The sequence below is a fragment of the Callorhinchus milii genome, unplaced genomic scaffold (assembly GCF_018977255.1).
Source record: "Callorhinchus milii isolate IMCB2004 unplaced genomic scaffold, IMCB_Cmil_1.0 Scaffold3, whole genome shotgun sequence".
Lineage (NCBI taxonomy): Eukaryota > Metazoa > Chordata > Chondrichthyes > Chimaeriformes > Callorhinchidae > Callorhinchus > Callorhinchus milii.
In genome coordinates this window covers 25,078,487-25,099,461 of record NW_024704744.1, presented here as the reverse complement: position 1 = coordinate 25,099,461, position 20,975 = coordinate 25,078,487, and the positions used below count along the sequence as shown (strand labels likewise).

At 41.4% G+C, this 20,975-nt stretch overlaps 1 protein-coding gene across 3 annotated transcripts in view; it reads right to left on the bottom strand.

Annotated features, from left to right (window-relative positions):
- Nucleotides 1-4,349, bottom strand: part of si:ch211-243j20.2 (uridine-cytidine kinase-like 1) — a 44,103-nt gene extending 39,754 nt beyond the window's left edge. For 2 of the 3 annotated variants that reach the window (XM_007904479.2, XM_007904478.2), the window contains exon 1: nt 4,220-4,349. In XM_007904479.2, the coding sequence (XP_007902670.1) occupies nt 4,220-4,299 (80 nt within the window). In that variant the 5' untranslated portion in view covers nt 4,300-4,349. The remainder of the gene's footprint in view (nt 1-4,219) is intronic. The other variant, XM_007904480.2, reaches the window with a different exon arrangement.
- Between the last annotated feature and the right edge of the window lie 16,626 nt (nt 4,350-20,975).

The window sequence follows — 20,975 nt, the reverse complement described above, 5'->3', positions numbered from 1 at the left end:
ATAAGCCCTTTGAAAGGGATTAATTCCAACTTGACTACAGCATATTGTTAATTGGTACTCAACTGTTAAGACATATAATGTCAGTGTTTCCCTCTTTCTTTCATTCATTTACAGTATGATTAATTAATAGGGCAACAACCTACAGTAGTTGTACTGTATTTCAGTGGTCACACATTGCACACCCTGAAGCATTGGAGAGGGTTCAGAGAAGAATAGCAAAGTCATTCCAGAGTTAAATTCTCATGCTGTTTAGATGTGGTCAGAAGTGAAGTAGCCTTGTTGCAGTGTAACAACGGGGAGCAGAAAGCTGGGTTTGTTCTGCCCACTCCACATCGTTTTATTTGAGCTAGGAAAAATACAAACCCAATTCTGCTTTATTCAAATCTTCCTGATGATCCAACACATAGTCCAAGATCTTTCAAAGGAAAACCAAGGAGCAACTTGCTCAAATTGAACTTGCGTGCGCACAGACACAAATCACATCACTCCTGAAACCTCCTCCTCCAGATTGCTTTAGAAGTGTAACTGTAGCAACATTCACTGTATGAGCTCTGATTTTATTCACTGTTGGCAATTAATTTGCTAAACCCTCCGATTTATTGTCAATCTGTAGGACAATTCTAGGCACCAGGACATAAAGGAACTGCCCAGGCTCTCGAGGCAGTGCAGAGGAAAGTAATACATATGACCCCCAATGTTAGAAGTATGAGCTATGAATAATGATGAAACAAGCTTGGGAGGGCTTTATAGTCTTGAAAAGAGAAATATCTGAGGAGACCATAAAGAGGTATATGCAATGTTAAATGGGATTACACTAGTAAACTCAGATTATACTTTAGGATACCCTCAGACAGGGAACAGGATGACACTGGTTTAGGGTTGCAAAGGGCAATTTCAGGACAGAGATTAACACATTACACAGACATCAGTCTGGAATATTAACAGCACTAACACCTCTGAATCAGACAGTTGAGAGTTAAAGCCCAAGTCTTGAATCTATAGCCTAAGAGAGGGTGGTCCAAACTTTTGGGTATCGAGGCCGGATACCACATTTGAGAAACGTCCACAAGCCGCATAAGCAATATTTGCCGCATAAGCAATATTTTTGTTTTTCCCTTCCAGAAACATAAACGAATCATACAGAAATTCGATATTTTAAATTGTGTGACTGTATTACGTAATAATAGTCACATCTCAAATGGAAATAGATGCATACAATTTTGTAATATAAAGTCAAAATGCAAGATATCAATTCAGCATATGGAGGTCCCTACAGAGATTGCTCAACAAAACAGACTAATCCAGAATTGCAAAACTCCTTCAACACAGATATAACTTTCCAAGCAAACAAAGCACTTAGGTTTTCCAATACTTTCCATAAACAAGTAATCCACTTCCCACTAATATTGAAATCCTCTATTTTCCATGTCTACCTTACGTTTCCTCCTGAGATTCATAGTTCTGTACTTTTAGAATTGCAAAACACTCCTGCTGCTTGCTGTGTCTCACCAGACTGCACGGGGCTCAAGGGAGCACAAAACACGATGGGGAGGGACGGAGCAGGAGGACATCTCCTGCCTGCTCCAACCATCTTCCTGTCACTCTCTGCGCTGCTTCATGGTTACCCACCAGAAAAGAGTAGCAGCCGGAAGGTAAAGCAGTGAAATCAGAAATGTTACGCGAGCCGGACAAAATCACCCGCCACACCATTTGCTGGCCCTGCTGGACCACGCTGGTCTAAGCTGACACAGCAATACAATGTGGCAGGAGCGCTGCATTATTGGAGATATTGTCCCTCAGATGAGACAATAAACCGAGGTTCTGTCTGCCTGTTCGCGGGACATTAAAGATCCTGCGACATGATTCAAAAAGTGAAGTTTTTCGCAGTATCCTAGCCAACAATCCCACAGATGAAATTGGTTATTCATTTCATAGCTTTTTCTAGGTCATTGCTATGTGCAAACTGGCTACTGCATACACCTACAAAATACTGCAATTACCACATTTTACAATATATTCTGTGAAGTGCTTTGATACACTCCCAATGTGAAAGGCACTATATCAAATGCAAATATTATTATTGTTATTAAAAAGTAATGAATTACCCAGAGGGTAATTAGTGACTGGAACAGGTAACCAGGGAGAGTGGTTGAGGCCCAGACCTTTGACACAATTAAAAAGACAGATTGATGTTGGGATGGTACAATGAGGCAATCTTCATTCAAACCTCTCGTGTGACCTTTATATTTGGAGAATGCAGAAGAATCCATGGAGTAATTAATTTAAATTCTCAATCCACCATTTATATAGTACAGAATGTACCAAGAGCCAGATCTGCAGTAAGAACAGATCTAAAAAATTGCATATAAATTGCACCTCTGGCACTGGCAGCATCAGCATCCACGGATGCACACTCCACCTCACCAGTCTTTCCTGGGCGTTTTGTTCAAATCTCAACTGTCCTTTCTCCTCCACATCCATGCCATGACCCAATCTGCCTTCCCCCACCTCCGCAATATTGCCCAACTCCGCCACTGCCTCACCCGTCTTGCCTTCATCACATCTAGGCTTGACCCTGCCAATTCCCTGTTTGTTGGGCTCCCCAACTCTTCCGTCCACAAGCTCTCAGAGGATCGAGTCCAAAATTCTCATCCTCACCTTCAAGGCCCTCCATGGCTCCACGTCACCCCACCCGGCCCACCATTGGCGGTCGGGCCTTCAGCCTCTCTGCCCCCACCCTCTGGAACTCCATCCCATATTCCCTTTGCCTCGGTTCCTCCCTTGCTTCTTTCAAGGCACCCCTCAAGATCTTCCCCTTTGACTGTGCTTTCAGCCAGCCTCTTGCCCTCTACCCTCCCTGATACCAACACTCCCCCACCCGGGTCCAAATGACTCTGACTGTTCAGCGCCTTGGGACATCCTCCCAATATGAAAGGCACTGTACAAATGTAATTTTGTATTGTATATAAGCTTTGGCCGACAAAATTCGAACAGCATTTGATGAAAGTTGAGGCTCTCAACTTCAATATTAGATTAGCTCAGAATAATAAGATTTTATATTAAGATTAGTTCACATTGTCTGAGCCAAAATTGCTATTTGCAAGATAACAATGCAAACTATCAACAATATTCTTCAGTACCTGACTATTTTTCAAACAGCACACAGATCCTAGAGTTTATGTCTCATAATCTACCAAATATTACCTACTCTTGTAAATAAGTATAGATCTGTCTAAATAATATTCTTAACTACATAATACAATCTACATTGCAACTCAGTCTTTACGAGGTGAATGAAATGTTGAGTTATCCACTGTAGATATATTCTCTAAATGTTTAGCCTTTACATAATTTTTTTCTCCATACAAATACAACAACAAGATTCCATTTACAACAACAACAACAAGATTCCATTGATAGAGCGCCTTTCACGTCAGGAGGACGTCCCAAGGCGCTGGACAGTTGGGTCGGGACCCGAGCGTTGGGGGGAAATGGTCAGGGTGAGGGGAGGGAAGGGAGGGAGAGAGGAGGGGGGAAATGGTCAGGGTGAGGGGAGGGAAGGGAGGGAGCGAGGAGGGGGGAAATGGTCAGGGTGAGGGGAGGGAAGGGAGGGAGGGAGCGAGGAGGGGGTAGAGAGTCGAGAGGGGAGCTGAACGCACGGTCAAAGAGAAAGGTCTTGAGACCGGCCTTAATAATAATAATAATAATCCTTGCATTTGATATAGCGCTTTTCACGTCGGGAGGACGTCCCAAAGCGCTTCACAGAACACACTGTAAAGTGAATTGACTGTATATTTGTGGGCGAACGCGGCAGCCAATTGCGCACAGCAATGTCCCACAAACAGTCGTAGATTGAAAATGACCAATTTATTATTGTTTTGGGTTTTGGAGGCATTATTATTAGGGCTCTGTGTGGAGTAAGGAAACTTGCCCAAGGTTTCGCCCTGCCTGGAAGGAGGAAAGGGAGGAGGCGGCGAAGGCACTGGGGATGGAGTTCCAGAGCCTCGGGGCTGAGAGGCTGAAGGCCCGACCACCGCTGGTAGTGCGGTTGGGGCGGGGGGTGTGGAGCAGAGGGACGGGGGGTACGGGCAGGTATGTGGGGGGACAGTAGATCACACACACACACAGAGACACAGGGCCTTGGACATAGGAGCCGCCTATGCGGTGACTGACTGACTGACTGACTGCTGTTAGCTCCGCCGCCGCTGGTTGTTAATACCTGTCTGACCTGCAGATGAGTCTGTCCCTGTCCCTGTCCGCCTCCGCCTCCGCCACCATCTCCTCCACGTTACCGGCCATCGCTCCTCACCCACTCACTCGTCCACGCCGCTCGTCTCCACACGCCGGACAGGTCGTCAACGTCATCACGCACAGCGCGCCGCTTTTTCCCCGGAGCATTCTGGGAATTGTAGTTTCCCATCGGACGCCAACCTGCGTCCAACCCACACAAACACAGAGGCCACTGAGAGCAGGTCAGGCAGCATCCATGGAGAGAGGCTGCCCTCGCCTTTTGTTCTCTGTCTGATACACTTCTGGGATCCATTGAGGAGAGTGCATCCCTTCAGTGAAAGAATGCACTTTCCATAACCCAATAAATAATAATAAATAAATAATACTCCCTTGCATTTGCACGTTTTCCTGTAGCTCAGTGGTCACAGCACTCGCCTTGCAAGCGAGACACCTGGGTTCAATTCCAGGCAGGGCGAAACTTTGGGCAAGTTTCCTTACTCCACACGCCTAATAATAATCCTTCCAAAAACACACACTAGAGACACAGGCACACACAGGCACACAGGCACACACATACACACACAGACACAGAGACACACGAAGAATAAACAGGATGCAAAAGCCCACGGGGTTCTCCAAATTCCCAAACCTTAATAAACAATAATAAATTGGTCATTTTCAATCCACGACTGTTTGTGGGACACTACTGTGTGCAATTGGCTGCCGCGTTTCACCCACAAATATACAGTCAATTCACTTTACAGCATATTCTGTGAAGCGCTTTGAGACGTCTAGGAGATGTGAAAAGTGCTATATCAAATGCAAGGATTATTATTATTATTACATTTGATATAGCACCATATCATGTCTTCGAGTCATCTCAAAGGGCTTCATACAATATACTGTAAAGTGAATTGACTGTATATTTTGTGGGTGAAATGTGGCAGCTAATTGCGCACAGCAGTGTTCCACAAACAGTCATGGATTGAGTGACCAATTTTTTTGGAGGGACTATTATCCCTGGAAAAGCCAATTGACTAACAACCGGGTTCCTACTTACTGCTCGGTAAACAGGCGTGTGGAGGACTGTAGTTTCCTATTCCCTGCTCCTCCTCCCATCGCTCAATGGCCAGTGTTGTGTGTCCAAACTGCGGAGGATGGCAGCAGTGCTCTCTCTGATTTCATGCTGAGCTGCGCCGCTCATAGGGACGTTCAAGGGGAGTTCTGGGTATCTGCCATTCCACCATTTGAGGGCTAAAGCCCGCACTTGTCGTATGTCAAATGACCAATTGATGACTATCTACTTTTTGAGGGTTGGTAAACATGTCTCCTTGGAATAATAAGGAGACACACAAAATCGAGCCAACCCTCTGTGATGGGCTTGCTCGGCCGGTTCCTGAGCCAGGAGGGTCCCCAGTATTCTAAAGCACTGCTAATGCCAACACAGCCAGATTGGCTCATCAGCAGGACTCAAGGGCAGGGATTCTACCCACTCAGCTTCTGAGCCAGAGCCCCAGTGTATATGGCGAGGTCCTAGTTGAACAAGCTGTGGGAGGCTTGCCAGACAGTTCTTTCAATAACAAGCTATACAGTTTTAGCTGGCCAACCTCCTGTGGTACCCCATTGCACTTCTGGGATCCCCAAGTATTGGCTTTTGTTAAACTGCACCTTATACTCTGGGATTAGGTAACAGATTGCGGGCCTCTAGGGAGAGAATCCATGTTCCATTCCAGACACAGGTAAATTTTAATGTGTAGGCAGGATACATAAAACTCTGAGTCTGGTCTGAATTAATAATAATAATAATAATCATCCTTGCATTTGATATAGCGTCTCATCACATCTTTGAGAAATCTCAAAGCGCTTCATAGAATACACTATAAAGTGAATTGACGGTATATTTTGTGGACAAAACGTGGCCCAATTGCACACAGTAGTGTTCCACAAACAGTTGTGAATTGAAGTGACCTATGTATTATTATTATTTTTTTGAAGGAATTATTACTGCCAGAAAAGCGATCCCCCAATCGACTAACAACCGGGTTCCTACTTACTGCTAGGTAAACAGATGTGTGGAGTAAGAAAACTTGCCCAATATTTTGCCCTGCCAGGAATCGAACCCAGGTCACTCGCTTGCGAGGTGAGTCCTCCAACCACTGAGCTACAGGACTCCACATTCTCTTGGCATTCTCTTGGTAATGGGTTTCTGCATTTGTCAATCACCTGGCTGAACAAAATAAAATATTTAATTTTGAAATGAAATCTGTAGTAGGGAGACCAAAATAGTTCAAATCTCAGCTTGGTTTGGATACTTAGAAACATGGTGATGGTTTTCCGCACGTGTCACCAAAAAAAAAGTTCAAAGTTGCTGTTTCTGATTTCTATCCATTGAACTTCGCTGAAATTTTTTGTGTGTGGCTGTTAAATGAAAAGTGGCTGGTTTGGCTGCTATTGACCCACTGTCACTATCCTGGTGCCTGACAAAGTCTTTGACAGGCACTATAGTTGTCACTCATCCTCTCTGCTCCACCATCGGAGTTTTCAGTCACTATGCCCTGAAACTTTGGAACTCTCTACCCCAATCCCTCAGCCTTGCCCCCTCCTTCCCCTCTTTTAGATCACAACTGAAAACCTTCCACTTCAACCGGGCTTAGGGTCATCTTCTCTCTCCCCCCGTCTTGACGTCAGGCCCGTTAAGGCACTGTTAAGCGCTCTGAGACACATTTATGTAGCTCCCTTGCATGAAGGGAGCTACATAAATGGATGTTGTTGTTTTGTATAGCTCTTTGTAACTTTATCGTAGCTTGAATCAGACCTTCAAGCAAGGAAAGAAAATTTAATAAAATTGGAGGAAATATGCATAGATTTCTTTATAAAATAGATGAATATAAACAACAACACAGTTCCAGAAATTAAGAGATAAGTGGCACAGATGGCTCATGTAATCTGAGAAACATGATAACAACAGTCCAGTTCTATCTGTGAATGCCATCTTGGAATGAATGCAAAAGCAGATCAGGGTCGTGTAATAATTTGAGTGCATTTGGATGCTGGGGAGAAATTGCACAATTTGTTTTTCTTTAAAAGTGTTAACTGTGATTATTCATTTCATTCAGGAAATAAGATGTTAGGAGCAGCCGTACAGCACAAACTGTTCCCAAGAAGGGCTCGATCAGTCAAGTAACCTCCTCTTGTTTTATACTTTTTTGTACACTGTCATGGTTGCCCTATTCTTGCAGTCTTTAGTAATGTGTAAATAATATGATATATAACTATATAATATTATTTAAGGGAAATTGGATTGTGTTGCAGAAGCTGCTTGCAAAAGACTTAGCAAGAGTGCGTGAGATACACGAGTTTCAACAATATAGAGGTCCAGGGCTGTTTGACTGACTGTCAGTTAACAAGCAATCTGGAGAGTAAATTAACGTGGGCGCTAGATTGGGAAAAAGCCCTCGCATTCACATCATATGGTGGGCGGAGCCACACACCTATAAAAAGAAATGCTCGGTGCTCCTTGTGGTCGCTAAATATTGGTCATCATCCAGTACATACTGACATGTACAGGACTACTGTACAGTCAGGTTGGTTTAATATCTCTTTACTAATGAGGTATTGTGCTGTCAGTTGTTATAGTTATGTGTGACAGTTATATTCAATCCTATTGTTGTATATCTTAAATTGTTGTGTCCCTTATATGCAAGGTAGCCTAGGGTTACGAGGTCTTAATAAGGAGCTATTGTTTCTACCGAATGTACTCTCAAGTTTCTGTAATATTTTGAAACAGAAAAGGACTAAGCACTTCAGAGAGTAGCTGTCAACGTTAGAGTTCTGCTGGTGCAAGCAGACTCCGATCAGACATTCCAGTTACCAGGCATTGGAGTTAACTGGGAATACTGGTCTGTGTGTGACTCTGACTCGGTTGAGTCACCTTTGAAACAGGGACTCGCACCGACAGAGTTAGGAGAGAACAGAGGCCACTTAGTACAAAAGTGTTACTAAAATTCGCACGTACATCAAGGAGTGAAAACCGTCGCAGCATTAAATTGGAAGAAACACTGAAACAAATGGCACTACATGGGATGTGACAGTGAACAAAATGGCAAAATGTAGGAAGTGACAGTGAAAGAGGTGACAGTATGTGGGTAGTGACAATGATAGAAATGGCAGTGAGTGGGAAGTGACAAATAAAATAAATACCAATTTTCCACTGTATTTTTCTCTTTCGCTACAATAATACAATAATGCTCACTCGGTCCTTGTTTAAGAATATCTAGCTATGATTATAGCAGCTTCAGGATAATAATTTATTTTTTTAACAACACACATAAGTATCATAACAGCACTAAAAGGGACACCGCAGTTTTTCAACAACAGAAATTGCAACAAAGCTGATAAACTAGTTTCTGGAAACTTATTTTTGGAAAACAGCAACTGCTAACTGGGAAATGCAGAAGTGAGAAATACTCAGAGAATTTTCAGATACGGAATTATAATTACCACTGAGTCGTATCACTAATTTTGCTTTTGCAAGTACAGCATTTTCAACACATTACGTTTTCTTACAAGGGTTACAATTACGATAGTTACAGTTACAATAAAAATTATAGTGGATGTATATGGTATGTGATCTGATAATTATTATTGGTGACTGTTACATAATGCATATTTCCCACTATTACTCATACACAATATTGCAACAACCAACAATTATGCCTTTATACAGCACTTTTCATCTAGGCCCTAGGGATAATGTCTCATAGTACTTTACAAAAACTGAACAGGAGCGCAGGATAATGAAGGAGACAGGATGGGTAGTGGGAGGGGAGGTCGCCAAAACAAAGGCTCATAAAAATGGGGTTTGAAAGCCAAGAGGGAAGGGGTGAGGCAGAGGGATTTGAGTCGGAGACGACAGGACAGAGATGACAGAGCGGAAGTAGTTGGGGAGTAGGGTAGCAGGAGATCACTGAGGTAGGATAGGAGCGAGGCAATGGATGCATTTAAATGTAAGATGAGGATCTTAAAGTTGATCCTCCTGGGTAATCAGGAGCCAGACAAACATGAGGTGATGGACTTGCAGAGCTGAGTGCGGGAAAGCATACGACTTTACCAGTTAAGAATATCACAGTATTTTTTGTTCAATTTAGACAAACTCTGATTTTCCAGTGGTTTTGCAATCCATTTCCTCCAAATGCTCTTCAAATTCAATTTGAACTAGGTTTTATTACTGCTCAAAAACAAATCAACGAAGTGGCACACACCAGTCTGGACAATTTCTCACATTGAGAATTAATAGCTGCCCGGTGAGAGGAAAACTATGAATGTGAGATAAGAAAAGGGAGATCATTAGGAAAAGATCATATCCAAAGCAAAACTGCAAAGGGCAATGATGAATAACTTGATGTTATCTGGTGAAGTGGAAATGGAAGATTAGCTTCACCGAGGAAATGATTTGTGAGATTTTGCAACAGTTAATTTACAGGGTGTCATGCAGACCCTCTCTGCTATGCCTGTGGATGTAAATGTCAATGAGGCTATTCAGTTAATACTTGCTTTTGCCATGACACTTAGAGTAGATTACACTAAAGTCCAAGTGTCCAGGCTTTTTATTGGTATGGACCACATTCCTCAACTAGCTCATCACCACAGGCCACAGACTAACATTTTGTGTAAATGTTTTGTTGATTTAAACCTTTTATTCTTGTGAGTACAACTGTTGAGGTTTGTGGTATTTGCCCTTTCGCAAGATGTTTTCCTAATAGGGCATGTTTTTGGACAAGACAGTGCACGTACAAACGCATACAGGGAAATGTTTGTTTCCTAAAGTACTTTTATTTTCAGATTTCACAAACTTCATAATGCTCTACATGCACACATAGAGAGCCAAACATAGCTACAAATGAGATGGCTATTGTTTCAACCTGGTGTGGTAATAATAAAAATAATGTAGAAAGCTCTTAGCGTGGTTCACTGAGAGAAAATGCAAAAATACAGTATGTATATAAACTTTGTATTTTAAACATGGGTTCAAACTGACATTACATTCGAAGTAACATCAAACACCTAACAACAACAGTGCTACCAAGTGTTAGCTAATATTGGATGTTAGTTAGCACCCAAACAGCACTGAACGGTCAAGACTCTGAAGGCTTTCAATCAATATTCAAGATCAGGCAGGATGTCATTCGCTCCAGGGCTCTAGGGAGTCATGAGCTGGTTTATCACTGGCATCTACTAAGTGACTGAGTGCCAACTCTGAGATCTAAATTGGCATGTCTCCAGAAGGTCATGTTAATACATTTCAAACAAACGTCTGCTACAAGGTAGGAGTCTATTGTTCATAACTAACTAGATAGGAGAGAGAGTACATTATATTTACATTAAAATACTTTCTCCTTACAGTTCTTTTCTTTAAGTACAGTTGAAGATTAATCCTGACACAGTGATTATAGGAAGACTAGATATTGTGTTTGGTGAAGTTGATCATTAAACAACCCTGGAAATAATCTAAATATTACAATATATTGATGATAATAATAACGTGGTTACACAATCATAACTGTTTGTGGGACATTGCTGTTCACAATTGGCTGCCACGTTTCACCGACCAAACACAGTCATACACTTTACAGTATATTCTGTGAAGCGCTTTGAAACGTCACGAAGACGTGATAAGGCATGCTATCAAATTTAAGGATTATTATAAAACAAAAAAGGAAGTTGCTGGAAACTTCTCAGAAGTTCTTGTTTTGTTTCAGATTTCCAGAATTTGAGTATTTTGGTTTTGTTTAAGGATTATTATTATTGTTATTATTGTGTTTGAAATCCCTTATGCAGTCTGATAATAAATATTGCTCAGTTCAAGCTCTATTTTTAAAGTTTGCCGAAAAAAACAGTTACTAGAAGTTGTAATAAAATCCCATGTAGCCCTTTTGAGACATTCTCCCAATATGAAAGGTACTATATCAAATGCAAGGATTATTATTATTTTTATATTTTAAAGTCAGTAAATTGATATGCAAATATGTTACATCAAGTTTTTTTATTCATTCTCATCCATATCCCATAGCAAGCTGGCATTCTATAGCAGATCTGTGTTTAGTTTAATATTTTTAATTAATGGCTTTACCTCTTTATATTACTTTATGCACTGGATTACACTCTAATAGGTTTGCAAAATATCCTTCTTCAGTCCTTCTGGTGCCTGAAAGCCTTAGATTGTTAATCATTTTCATTAAAACTATTGTGAGGTAATAATTCCAATATTTAACAATATCACAAGATTGGTTTGGGTGAAGAAGGTGGTTTGGCCCATCTGATCTCATCCCTCCAGAATGAAATACCCTACCGTCCTCCCATCACATCATCAAGCTGCTTCTTAAATTAACTTGTTTTTATATAGATTTAGATTTGAAGACGATTTGTGCTAATGATTATTCTTCGTGTGGTTTACATTCTCCTTCAGCAGAATATTAAACTGGTTCTTCACTGGTGTGTCTTTAACATCAATTCTTACATCTGTGGAAAAGTAGCAGCTATGCAAACCTATGTTCGCGTACAAATACACAATCCCTCCACTTCCCAGTAAAATCCTGTGAAGAGCTTTGTGACGTCTTCTTGACATGAAAGGCACTATACCAAAAGCAAGGATTATTATAATTATGATTAATAATAAACATCTATTGCAAAGATATTCTTTGCTTCATCCAATATATTGTCATGAATCAAAGCCAAGGCTTTGGTTTTGTTACTCATATATATTTTATAAAATCCTGCCAGTATGACCTTGCACATCTAAATATTATCAGTACTGCACAGTGTATATTGTGAAGTGTTTTGAGACGTCCTCCTAACATGAAAGGCTCTACATCAAAGGCAAGGATTATTATTTTCTACATAATCTTGTAATAAAGTCTCCCCCCTCCCCCCAGCTCGGAGTCAGGCTCCGCCATTGTTAAGCGCTCTGAGACGCTATCCTGTGTGGAGGGCGCTATAGAAGTGCAAGTTGTTGTTGTAGTAAAGTGAGAAATGGAAAGCAATGATTACGAAAATTGTTATACAATAAAGGGAGTTGAGTACTAATCTTTGCATCTGATATAGGACCTATAGTGTTGAATCATTTTTGAAATGTTTCACGGATAATTAGTGTGAAATGTAGCAACTGAGTATTTGTAGCATATGTGATCAATTTACTTGTGTATGTTGACACTCCATTTTTGAACAGGGTTATCAGATCTTTAATGTCTACTTGAACAGACAGATGGGATTTAATTTAGTTTCTTAACTGACTATAACAATGTTTCTCCAGTACGGCATTGGACTGTCATAGAATATAACCAAATGACGTTATAAAGTAATGACGTTATCCTATCGTTCTGTAGCAGAGTTAAGGATCATTAAAGTGATTTTATTAACGACAAAATAAAAATTTGGGTATTTTTCAGGTCAATTTTTTGTATCACGAAAAATCAAGGAAAAATAATTTAATGCAAAAAACGAATCCCTGATAAATTTTGTGAAAATTGGTAAAAATCCATCACTAATTTCCATTTTCTGTCCATGTTAAAGGTAGGAAGAGAATACCATAAAGATTTTCGCAGCACAACTTCAAATAGCTGCACCACTCACAGATCACTATTCATGATTCTAGAGCTAAAAAATATACATGCATGAATACAGGCAGACATGCAGACATGCAGACATACATACTTTCATGCATGCATACAGTGTCGTAATGAGAACCATTGTAGACTGTAAGATCAACTGTGAGTGTGTGATTTGAATGTCAATCTGTACTGTGATGCTCACACATCCCAGAATCAAGGTGCATTGACACTTCCTCCTCATATGAAAGGCGCTATAAAAATACAAATTGTTTGGTATCCAAAAAAGCCTCTAAAGCCCCTGCAGACTACGGACTTTCACCAAATCATCTGGATATTTGCGGTGAAAATTGGTCAAATCTGATTTGAAAAATCCCTAACCGTAGTCCATTTGTGTCGAGCCTGCTGGCCCATTAGCAAAGCAATGTGCCAGCAGGCTGGATCCTCACCAGAAACATACTGCTAATCTGACATAGTTTTGTTTACAGTTATTTTCAAAGTGCTGCCAAATGCAATGTGAGAAAGCATTCAGTTGGAGATAAAAAAAATCCCAAATGTGCAGTTAACTTGGCACTTTGTATAATGCATGCTGGATCCATCCAGTACTAAACTATGCCTCTTGCACAATAAATTTACAATTGAAATTGTAGTCAATTTCATAAAGGAATTTAGAGAAAAAATACACGTCCAGGTAACAACAAAATCCAATAAGTACCATTATTCTACTGGTGTTCTTGATGGGTGATTGATGAGATCTGAGCTCTCTACAGTGTGAAAAGAGAGAACGTGGGCTTGAAGTCAAGGAAGTGGAGGAGTTATAAATTCACTGATAAATAAGTCTCATATGGTGGTGCTGATGAGCCAAGGAAAATCTCAGATCATCTGCTTTTTGCAATGATAAAACAGAACTGCAAATTTCATGACTATCATTTTGTATCAGTACTTTCTATATACTACACGACAACAACAACAACAAGATTACGTTTGTACAGCACCTTTCACGTCGGGAGGACGTCCCAAGGCGCTGGACAGAGTACAGCATTTAAGACCTGAGCTGGGGTTGGGAGGGGAAGGAAGGGGAGGGGAAGGGGGGTGGCCGATGGCATTGTCGAAGAGGAGGGTCTTGAGGTGGGACTTGAAGAAGGCTAAGGAGGGGTGAGGCGGAGTGACTGGGGGATGGATTTCCAGAGGTTGGGGGCAGAGTGGCTGAAGGCTCTCCCGCCAATGGTGGGGCGGGTGGGTTGAGGGACGTGGAGCAGGCCAGAGCCGGAGGAGTGGAGAGAACGGGCGGGTTGGTAGGGGGTTAGGAGGTTGCAGAGGTAGGGTGGGGTGAGACCATGGAGGGCTTTGTATGTGAGGATCAGGATCTTGAACTGGATCCTCTGAAGGATAGGGAGCCAATGGAGTCGGGCGAGAGTGGGAGAGATGGGGTCATGGAGTTTGGTGCGGGAGAGGACATAGGCTGCAGAGTTCTGGGTTATCTGCAGCCTGTGGAGGAAGGAGTTGGGAAGGCCGATAAGCAGGACGTTTTCATAGTCGAGCCTGGAGGTGATGAAGGCATGAACAAGAGTTTCAGCGGCCTGAAGGGTGAGGTAGTGGCGGAGTTGGGCGATGTTACGGAGGTGAGGGAAGGCAGAGCAGGTCATGGCTTGAATGTGGGGGAGAAAAGACAGTTGAGGGTGCTATACCATTGAAAGTAAGAAACCATGGAACAAGGAAATGTCATCTAGGCCAACAAGTCTGTTCCATCTGCTGACCATATCTGATTTATAATAATATGTAATTTATATTTATAATTAATATAATTTTTCCAATCAAGACTTTACCCATTTTGTTTAACAATTTAAACAAAATGTATAGCAAGTTTTGCAAAGTGACTCCTGGCTTTGTCTGTTGCTTTTCAGTGAATGATACTTCAATGGTTCCTGTGGATCAGCTGCATAATTATCTTCCACAGAGCAATTAATGATCTCTATCCTTATCCTGACCTTACACCATTCAATCTCATTTATGTACACATATCTGATATGTATTTGACTTTTTTAACAGCAAATGTTCTACTTGACAAGCCAAGAATCATTGGGAATATAGATTCACTCAGATGATTAATTTAAATTGAACCTAATTTAATATTATCATTATTGAACCCAACTCAGCTTTGAACTGTAGATTGTTGCAGTCCAAGAATAAGTCATTTGGACCATCCAGTCTGTGCTTGTATTTTTCTACACAACAGGCACCAGATCTAATCCTACTTGGCTCGCACCCCATGATCCTTAATATTTCTGAGGTAACTTTCCAAGCAAGTTTATCCCCTTCAAATATACTATTTGAATCCACAAGTTCAGGAAATGAATTCTCACTTTGTGACTACACAGTATGTTACATTGAGCTGCTGTATAAAAGTTAAATATTATGTTCAGAATCTTTATTACCACATTAGAGATCCACATTATTAATCAAAGAAAAAATTATACATTTCATCCATCATAAATACCAAACTATCCATGGTGACACTACAGTACTTTCTGCAGAGTTTAGCTTGCTGACAAGGTCACAGAAGAATTGAAGGAACAGAAATCAGCCCTATTTATGGCTCAGCATAAGTTAACCACAGTGGAACTCCGATTATCTGTCAAAATGCAGGAGATCTCTAGTGGATAATTATATTGGCACATGAATGCACATGTGTGATCTATGGGATGAATTCAGTATTATAAGAGTCCCATAATCATTGAAATATTCACACTAATTAACTTTTAATGCTAGCAGATTATTGAGGTCAAAATTATAGGATTCCTAAACCCATTCCCATCTGCTCAGATTGTGAAGTCTTTTATCAGGTGCACCTTTTGTGCTCCTTTGTCAAATACTCACCCAAGTATGTTTTGAAAAGCAAAAAAAGGTAAAAAAAAACTGCAGTAATTGGGACTCAAAAACAAGTGTATCGCTATTTTTTAAAAAAAGATGGTAGCCAAATTATCTGAGAAGCTTGAGGGAGAAACCATTCTCTGAGTGTCTGATAGAATTTGTCCTAAACCTGTTATTTTCACTTTCCACTTGATAAAGTCTATTGATAATCAAGGAACATCAGTGGCTCAGTGGTAGCACTCTAGCATCTGAGTCGGAAGGTTGTGGGTTCAAGCCCCACCTCAGGAATTCAACTCACATAGTCAAAGCTGACTATGTTGGGGTTGGGGGTGTAGTGTTCTGAATTGCCGTCCTTTGGATGAGACATTAAAAACTGAGGTCGCACATTTAGGTAGATGGTAAAGACCCCATGGCACTATTCATAAAGAGAAGGGAGTTTTTCTTAGTGTCCTGGCCAACAATCCCTCAAAAATAAAAATAATTGGTCATCAACTACATGGCTGTTTGTGGAACACTGTAGTGGAACAAATTGGCTGCCACTTCGTCCACAAATATACAGTGATTCCACTTCACAGTAAAACCCTGTGAAGTGTTTTGGGACATCCTCTCGAAGTGAAAGGTGCTATACCAAATGTAAGGATTATTCTTTTCATTATGTGGTTAGGAACACTGCACTGCAAATCTGACCCCTGTACTTAGAATATGAAAATAATCCCATAGTAAAAATTCTATCTCCTTTCCTTTCCCATTCTCTCCCACCCAATAGTACGCTTTCTGATAAAATGCAGGATTATCCAAATGTGGTTAACAGTTGCTTTAGACTGGGCCTCCCCACAGTCTTAATGCAGTGCCTGTAATGCAGGAACATTATGCTGCAGTTATACTCTGAAATAGACAGACAGTCAGCCAGCTATGGGAGCTGATAGATGGAAGGACCTCAGAGAAGTCTTTTGGTCTCTATGTCCAGTGTGACTGTCAGACTCTGTTGCACCCTGATATTTCCCCATTGATGTAAAAATACACTTGTTAAGTGGAGATTATTGATAACATGATATCCAATCTGGTAGCTGGATTGAATATACCTGTTGTGCATATATATTTCAAAGCTCTCTGGTAAAAATACATTTGTATTCTAGGACAGATAGAAGACTGAGATAATTTCCAACATGTCATTCAGATGTGCAGAGATTGCAATGGACCTGCTTCTTATTACATTTGATCATCAGCTGTAAGAGAAGAACACTGAACCTCGATTAAAATGCTACTGGAAAAATACACACATTTTGTAGGAAACGTCGCAATATGTTCAGAAATTAGATAGATTGCATTTAGATAGATAGATGGTGGCGGGGTGGGGGGGGGGGTGGGATGTGATGTATGCAATGGGATAGTTGTCACATTGCGCATCCAAAATCTTGGGTATTTTCTATAACACACTAAACACCAGTCTCGTTAGAATTGCAATCCAAGGAATGATATGTGATGTACGTGCACACACATGCAGACATGCAGACATACCACTGTGTGGATCCCAGAGCTCCTTTAAGTGGAATAAGCGAGGACTGTCCTTTGCACACGACTCGCTTTCCTCCCAATAAGCTGCACCATATACGACAGTGGGGACCAGCCTCTCAGTCCCAAAGCATCCTCCTCATCCTCATCGCGGGCACAGAAACTTTGCGGGCTTGGAGCAGCACCGGGAAGGAAGCATTTGCATTAAATAGTTTGCAGGCTGAGATGACTTTCGAAAGACAAGTGATATAGCCAGAGATTGCATCGGATCGGGAAAAAAAAAGATCCTGGATTTGCATTATTTATTTATTTATTTATTTATTTATTTATTTATTTATTTGTATCTTTATTTATTTACTTACTTACTTACTTGCTTTACTTACTTGACCCCCCAAGTTCCCCTGTGCTGCACTTTCAAGACCAGGAAGATATGGATCAGTTTGGGAATTCTGAGAAAGCTCATCTGATAACTGACAAGAAGGCAAACATGTACACCCTGCGCCTGAAAAGGTAAAGCTAAACCCCCCCCCCCTCCCCTCCCTCCCCTCCACCCCCTCCACTGGGGGTATATTTCTACAGCTATTACTGTATGTTTGAAAATGCGTGGGGTTTTATTTTTAAAAAAATATTGTTCGGAAGTCCTCCCACAATTTAACGAGATGAGGCGATCAAGTACCCACTTAATCAATTGGATCTTCCAATAGCCGAGGGTGAGGTCTGGGAACTGTGTTCCACATCTCACCCACTGTGCCGGAGACCACCGACTGCACACAGTATCCAACTGTGACACTGCGGTGTTGGGTTTGGCTGAATCTTTAGGGCTTTATTTCTCTGTTTCACACACACACACTCACACACACACACACACATACACACACACACACACTCACACACACACATTCACTCACACACATACACACACTCACACATACACATTCACTCACACACACACACTCACACACACACATTCACTCACACTCACACACTCACACACATTCACTCACACACACACTCTCTCACACACACACACTCGCACACACACACATTCACTCACACTCACACACACACTCTCACACACACACAATCACTCACACACACACTCTCACACACTCTCACACACTCACACACACACTCTCTCACACACACACTCTCACACACACACAAAATACAACGCGAAAGTAAAATGCGAATGAACTCACATGAGGGCGACCACATTGACAGCCACACGAGTTGGGACGTTTTCGTGGGTTAACCTCAGCACAGCCCAGACTGCTCTGCAGGAGAGTTGAGGGCCAAATTCTGGTTTCGTTTTAATGGGTTAAATGCAGCAAAAGTAAAAGATTTTTTGGGGGGTGATGGGTGGGGGTGGGGGGGAATCAAAGGTAACTGTTCCTTTGCCCACTAAGACTGTCGTGTGCAGGGGGTTTGCTGTTGAGCGAACCTGACCCATCCCAATGACTGGTTTTGTGGTGACTGATGTGTTCAGTATTACAGCTGCACAGAGTCTGGTAAAATGTGGAGTATTTATAAGCCACGATCTTTCTGCCTCGGCACCTAATGTGCAGTTGTATACTGTATATATATATATATGTATGTATGTATATATATGTACTGCAATACCAACAGTTGTTTGAAATACCCTGTTACACACCCAGAACAACATCTTTGAAAATGCACAGTGTGTGATCTGTGGATCTGTCCCCAAAGCAGCCACAGAGCCCCCGGTGCATGGCTTTCTCACCTTGCACAGTGTTTCAGTGTTTGCAAACCTACCCCCAGAGCTGAGCTGAGCTGAGCTGAGCTCCAGGAGGAGGGAGGGAGGGAGGGAGGGAGGGAGAGCAGTTTGTTCGAAGAAATTCATTTTCACGCTTGGTGTGTCTCAGACAATGTGTGATTAATAGCTCGGGGGGAGCTGATCATTCAGGAGATAACGCAAAAGGCAATACTCATGATTGATGCTTTTTTGGAGGAGAGGACATTATAAGCTCGTTACACACTCGCTTTCCAATCGTCAGCTCTCTCCGGGTACCCGGCAATATGAGCTGATAACGCTTCTCCCGATGCCTGATCCATATTGGAGGAATTATTCGTCTGTCAGGTGTGTGGGAAAAGGGGGAAAAAAAAGGACAAACAGCTCATCAGCTTCAAGAGATTTGGCAATTTGGTTGCATTGCATTTAACAAACCCCATTGTTTGTCCATCAACAATCTCTGTTACATTGTCCTTCTGTAAGTAATGTATATCACACCGTTCCTGTATAACCAATACATCTTCGCCCACAAAATACACATTCAATCCACTTCACAGTATATTCGGTGAAGCGCTTTGAGATGCCTCAACGACTTAATAATTCGTTATATCAAACGCGAGGATTGGTATTATTATTTAATATATTTAACTGATTCTACATCACCAAATTACCCCCCAAAATAGACAATTTTAGTAGCCTGGTTATTACACTGAACACACGGATTATCTGCTGATTATTGTGCAATGGAGATATTAATGTTTATCAAAGTCTATGTTCCACAACATATTCGCATAGCAAAACGTGGACCACTTTGAAAAGAAACCCTCGTTGATAAGAGTCGGATTTCAAGAAACATAAAAAGAATGCATAGAAGAGGATAGATTGTGTGAGGATAGGTTGTGTGTTTTTAGGATAGTTTGTGAGTGTGGAGAGCTTCTGCAAGAGGGAGCAATGATGCCCATCTAGTTAACGCTGGACCAAGGGAAAGTTTTAATCTATTATAGACATATATATAATATATATTAATCCAGTCTCTCTCCGTTCAGGATTTGCGGAAACTTGCAAAACCACCGCTAACTAAACACGCTGCATTTTGCATTTGATTTTTTTTTTGGAGTAATAAAACTTACATTAAACTCAATAATGCAACACAACCTTACAGACTAATTTCCATTTCAGACACAGGGACATTTCCGTGTTGTCGGTGGCAGATATGTGCGGACCTCTCATTCTGGTTCGAACCTGGTGATGGGTTTCTACCACTGTCAAACATCTGTCTGACCAAATAAAAAAATAAAAGTGGGATTTTTGCCTTCAGTTGCATACTTTTACTGCAGCAAATCACCAGAATTACAATACTTCAGTGCAAATCATGTCCAGCACACACTTTCCAGTGCATAAATTGGCCAACGTTTGGGAACTGATCATACAAATGAGTGGAGATAAACAGGTTGGTTATGGAATCCCCATTGATTCTATGTTTAATATATTTAGTATTAATATATCAGTAATATATTTAGCTGATTATATAACCACCAATATTCCCAAAGCGGACGATTCGCCTGATTCTATTTAAGAAAAGGACTACCTGCTTGATATTGTGCAATGAAGGTGTTAATGTGTATCACAGTCTGTGCTCCTTTCAAAGGAATTTCCTCGTACAGTTGTACTTACTTGTTTTTTTAAGTTGAGGTGTATTCGCATTGAGATTCCATGAGGGGTCGGATCCCCATCACCCCCTTTGGGGGGTGCAGTGGAAAATTGCGAGGCGTGTAATTGGTGCTGATATTTACCCAGAGAGAGTGTGCAGTGATACAGTTGGACTGGTGCACATCACACCCACTTCTCAGGTTTGGTGTCCCTCACCTCACCAGATGCACAGACCTGCAGCACCCAACAGCTCCAGGCGGATTGCTAAACTTTGGCACTGACTGTCTGAGCATTTTCACCTTAACTTTCATTCAGTTCAAACCACACTTGGCTCTGCGGTCAGATTGAGAAGTTGGGGG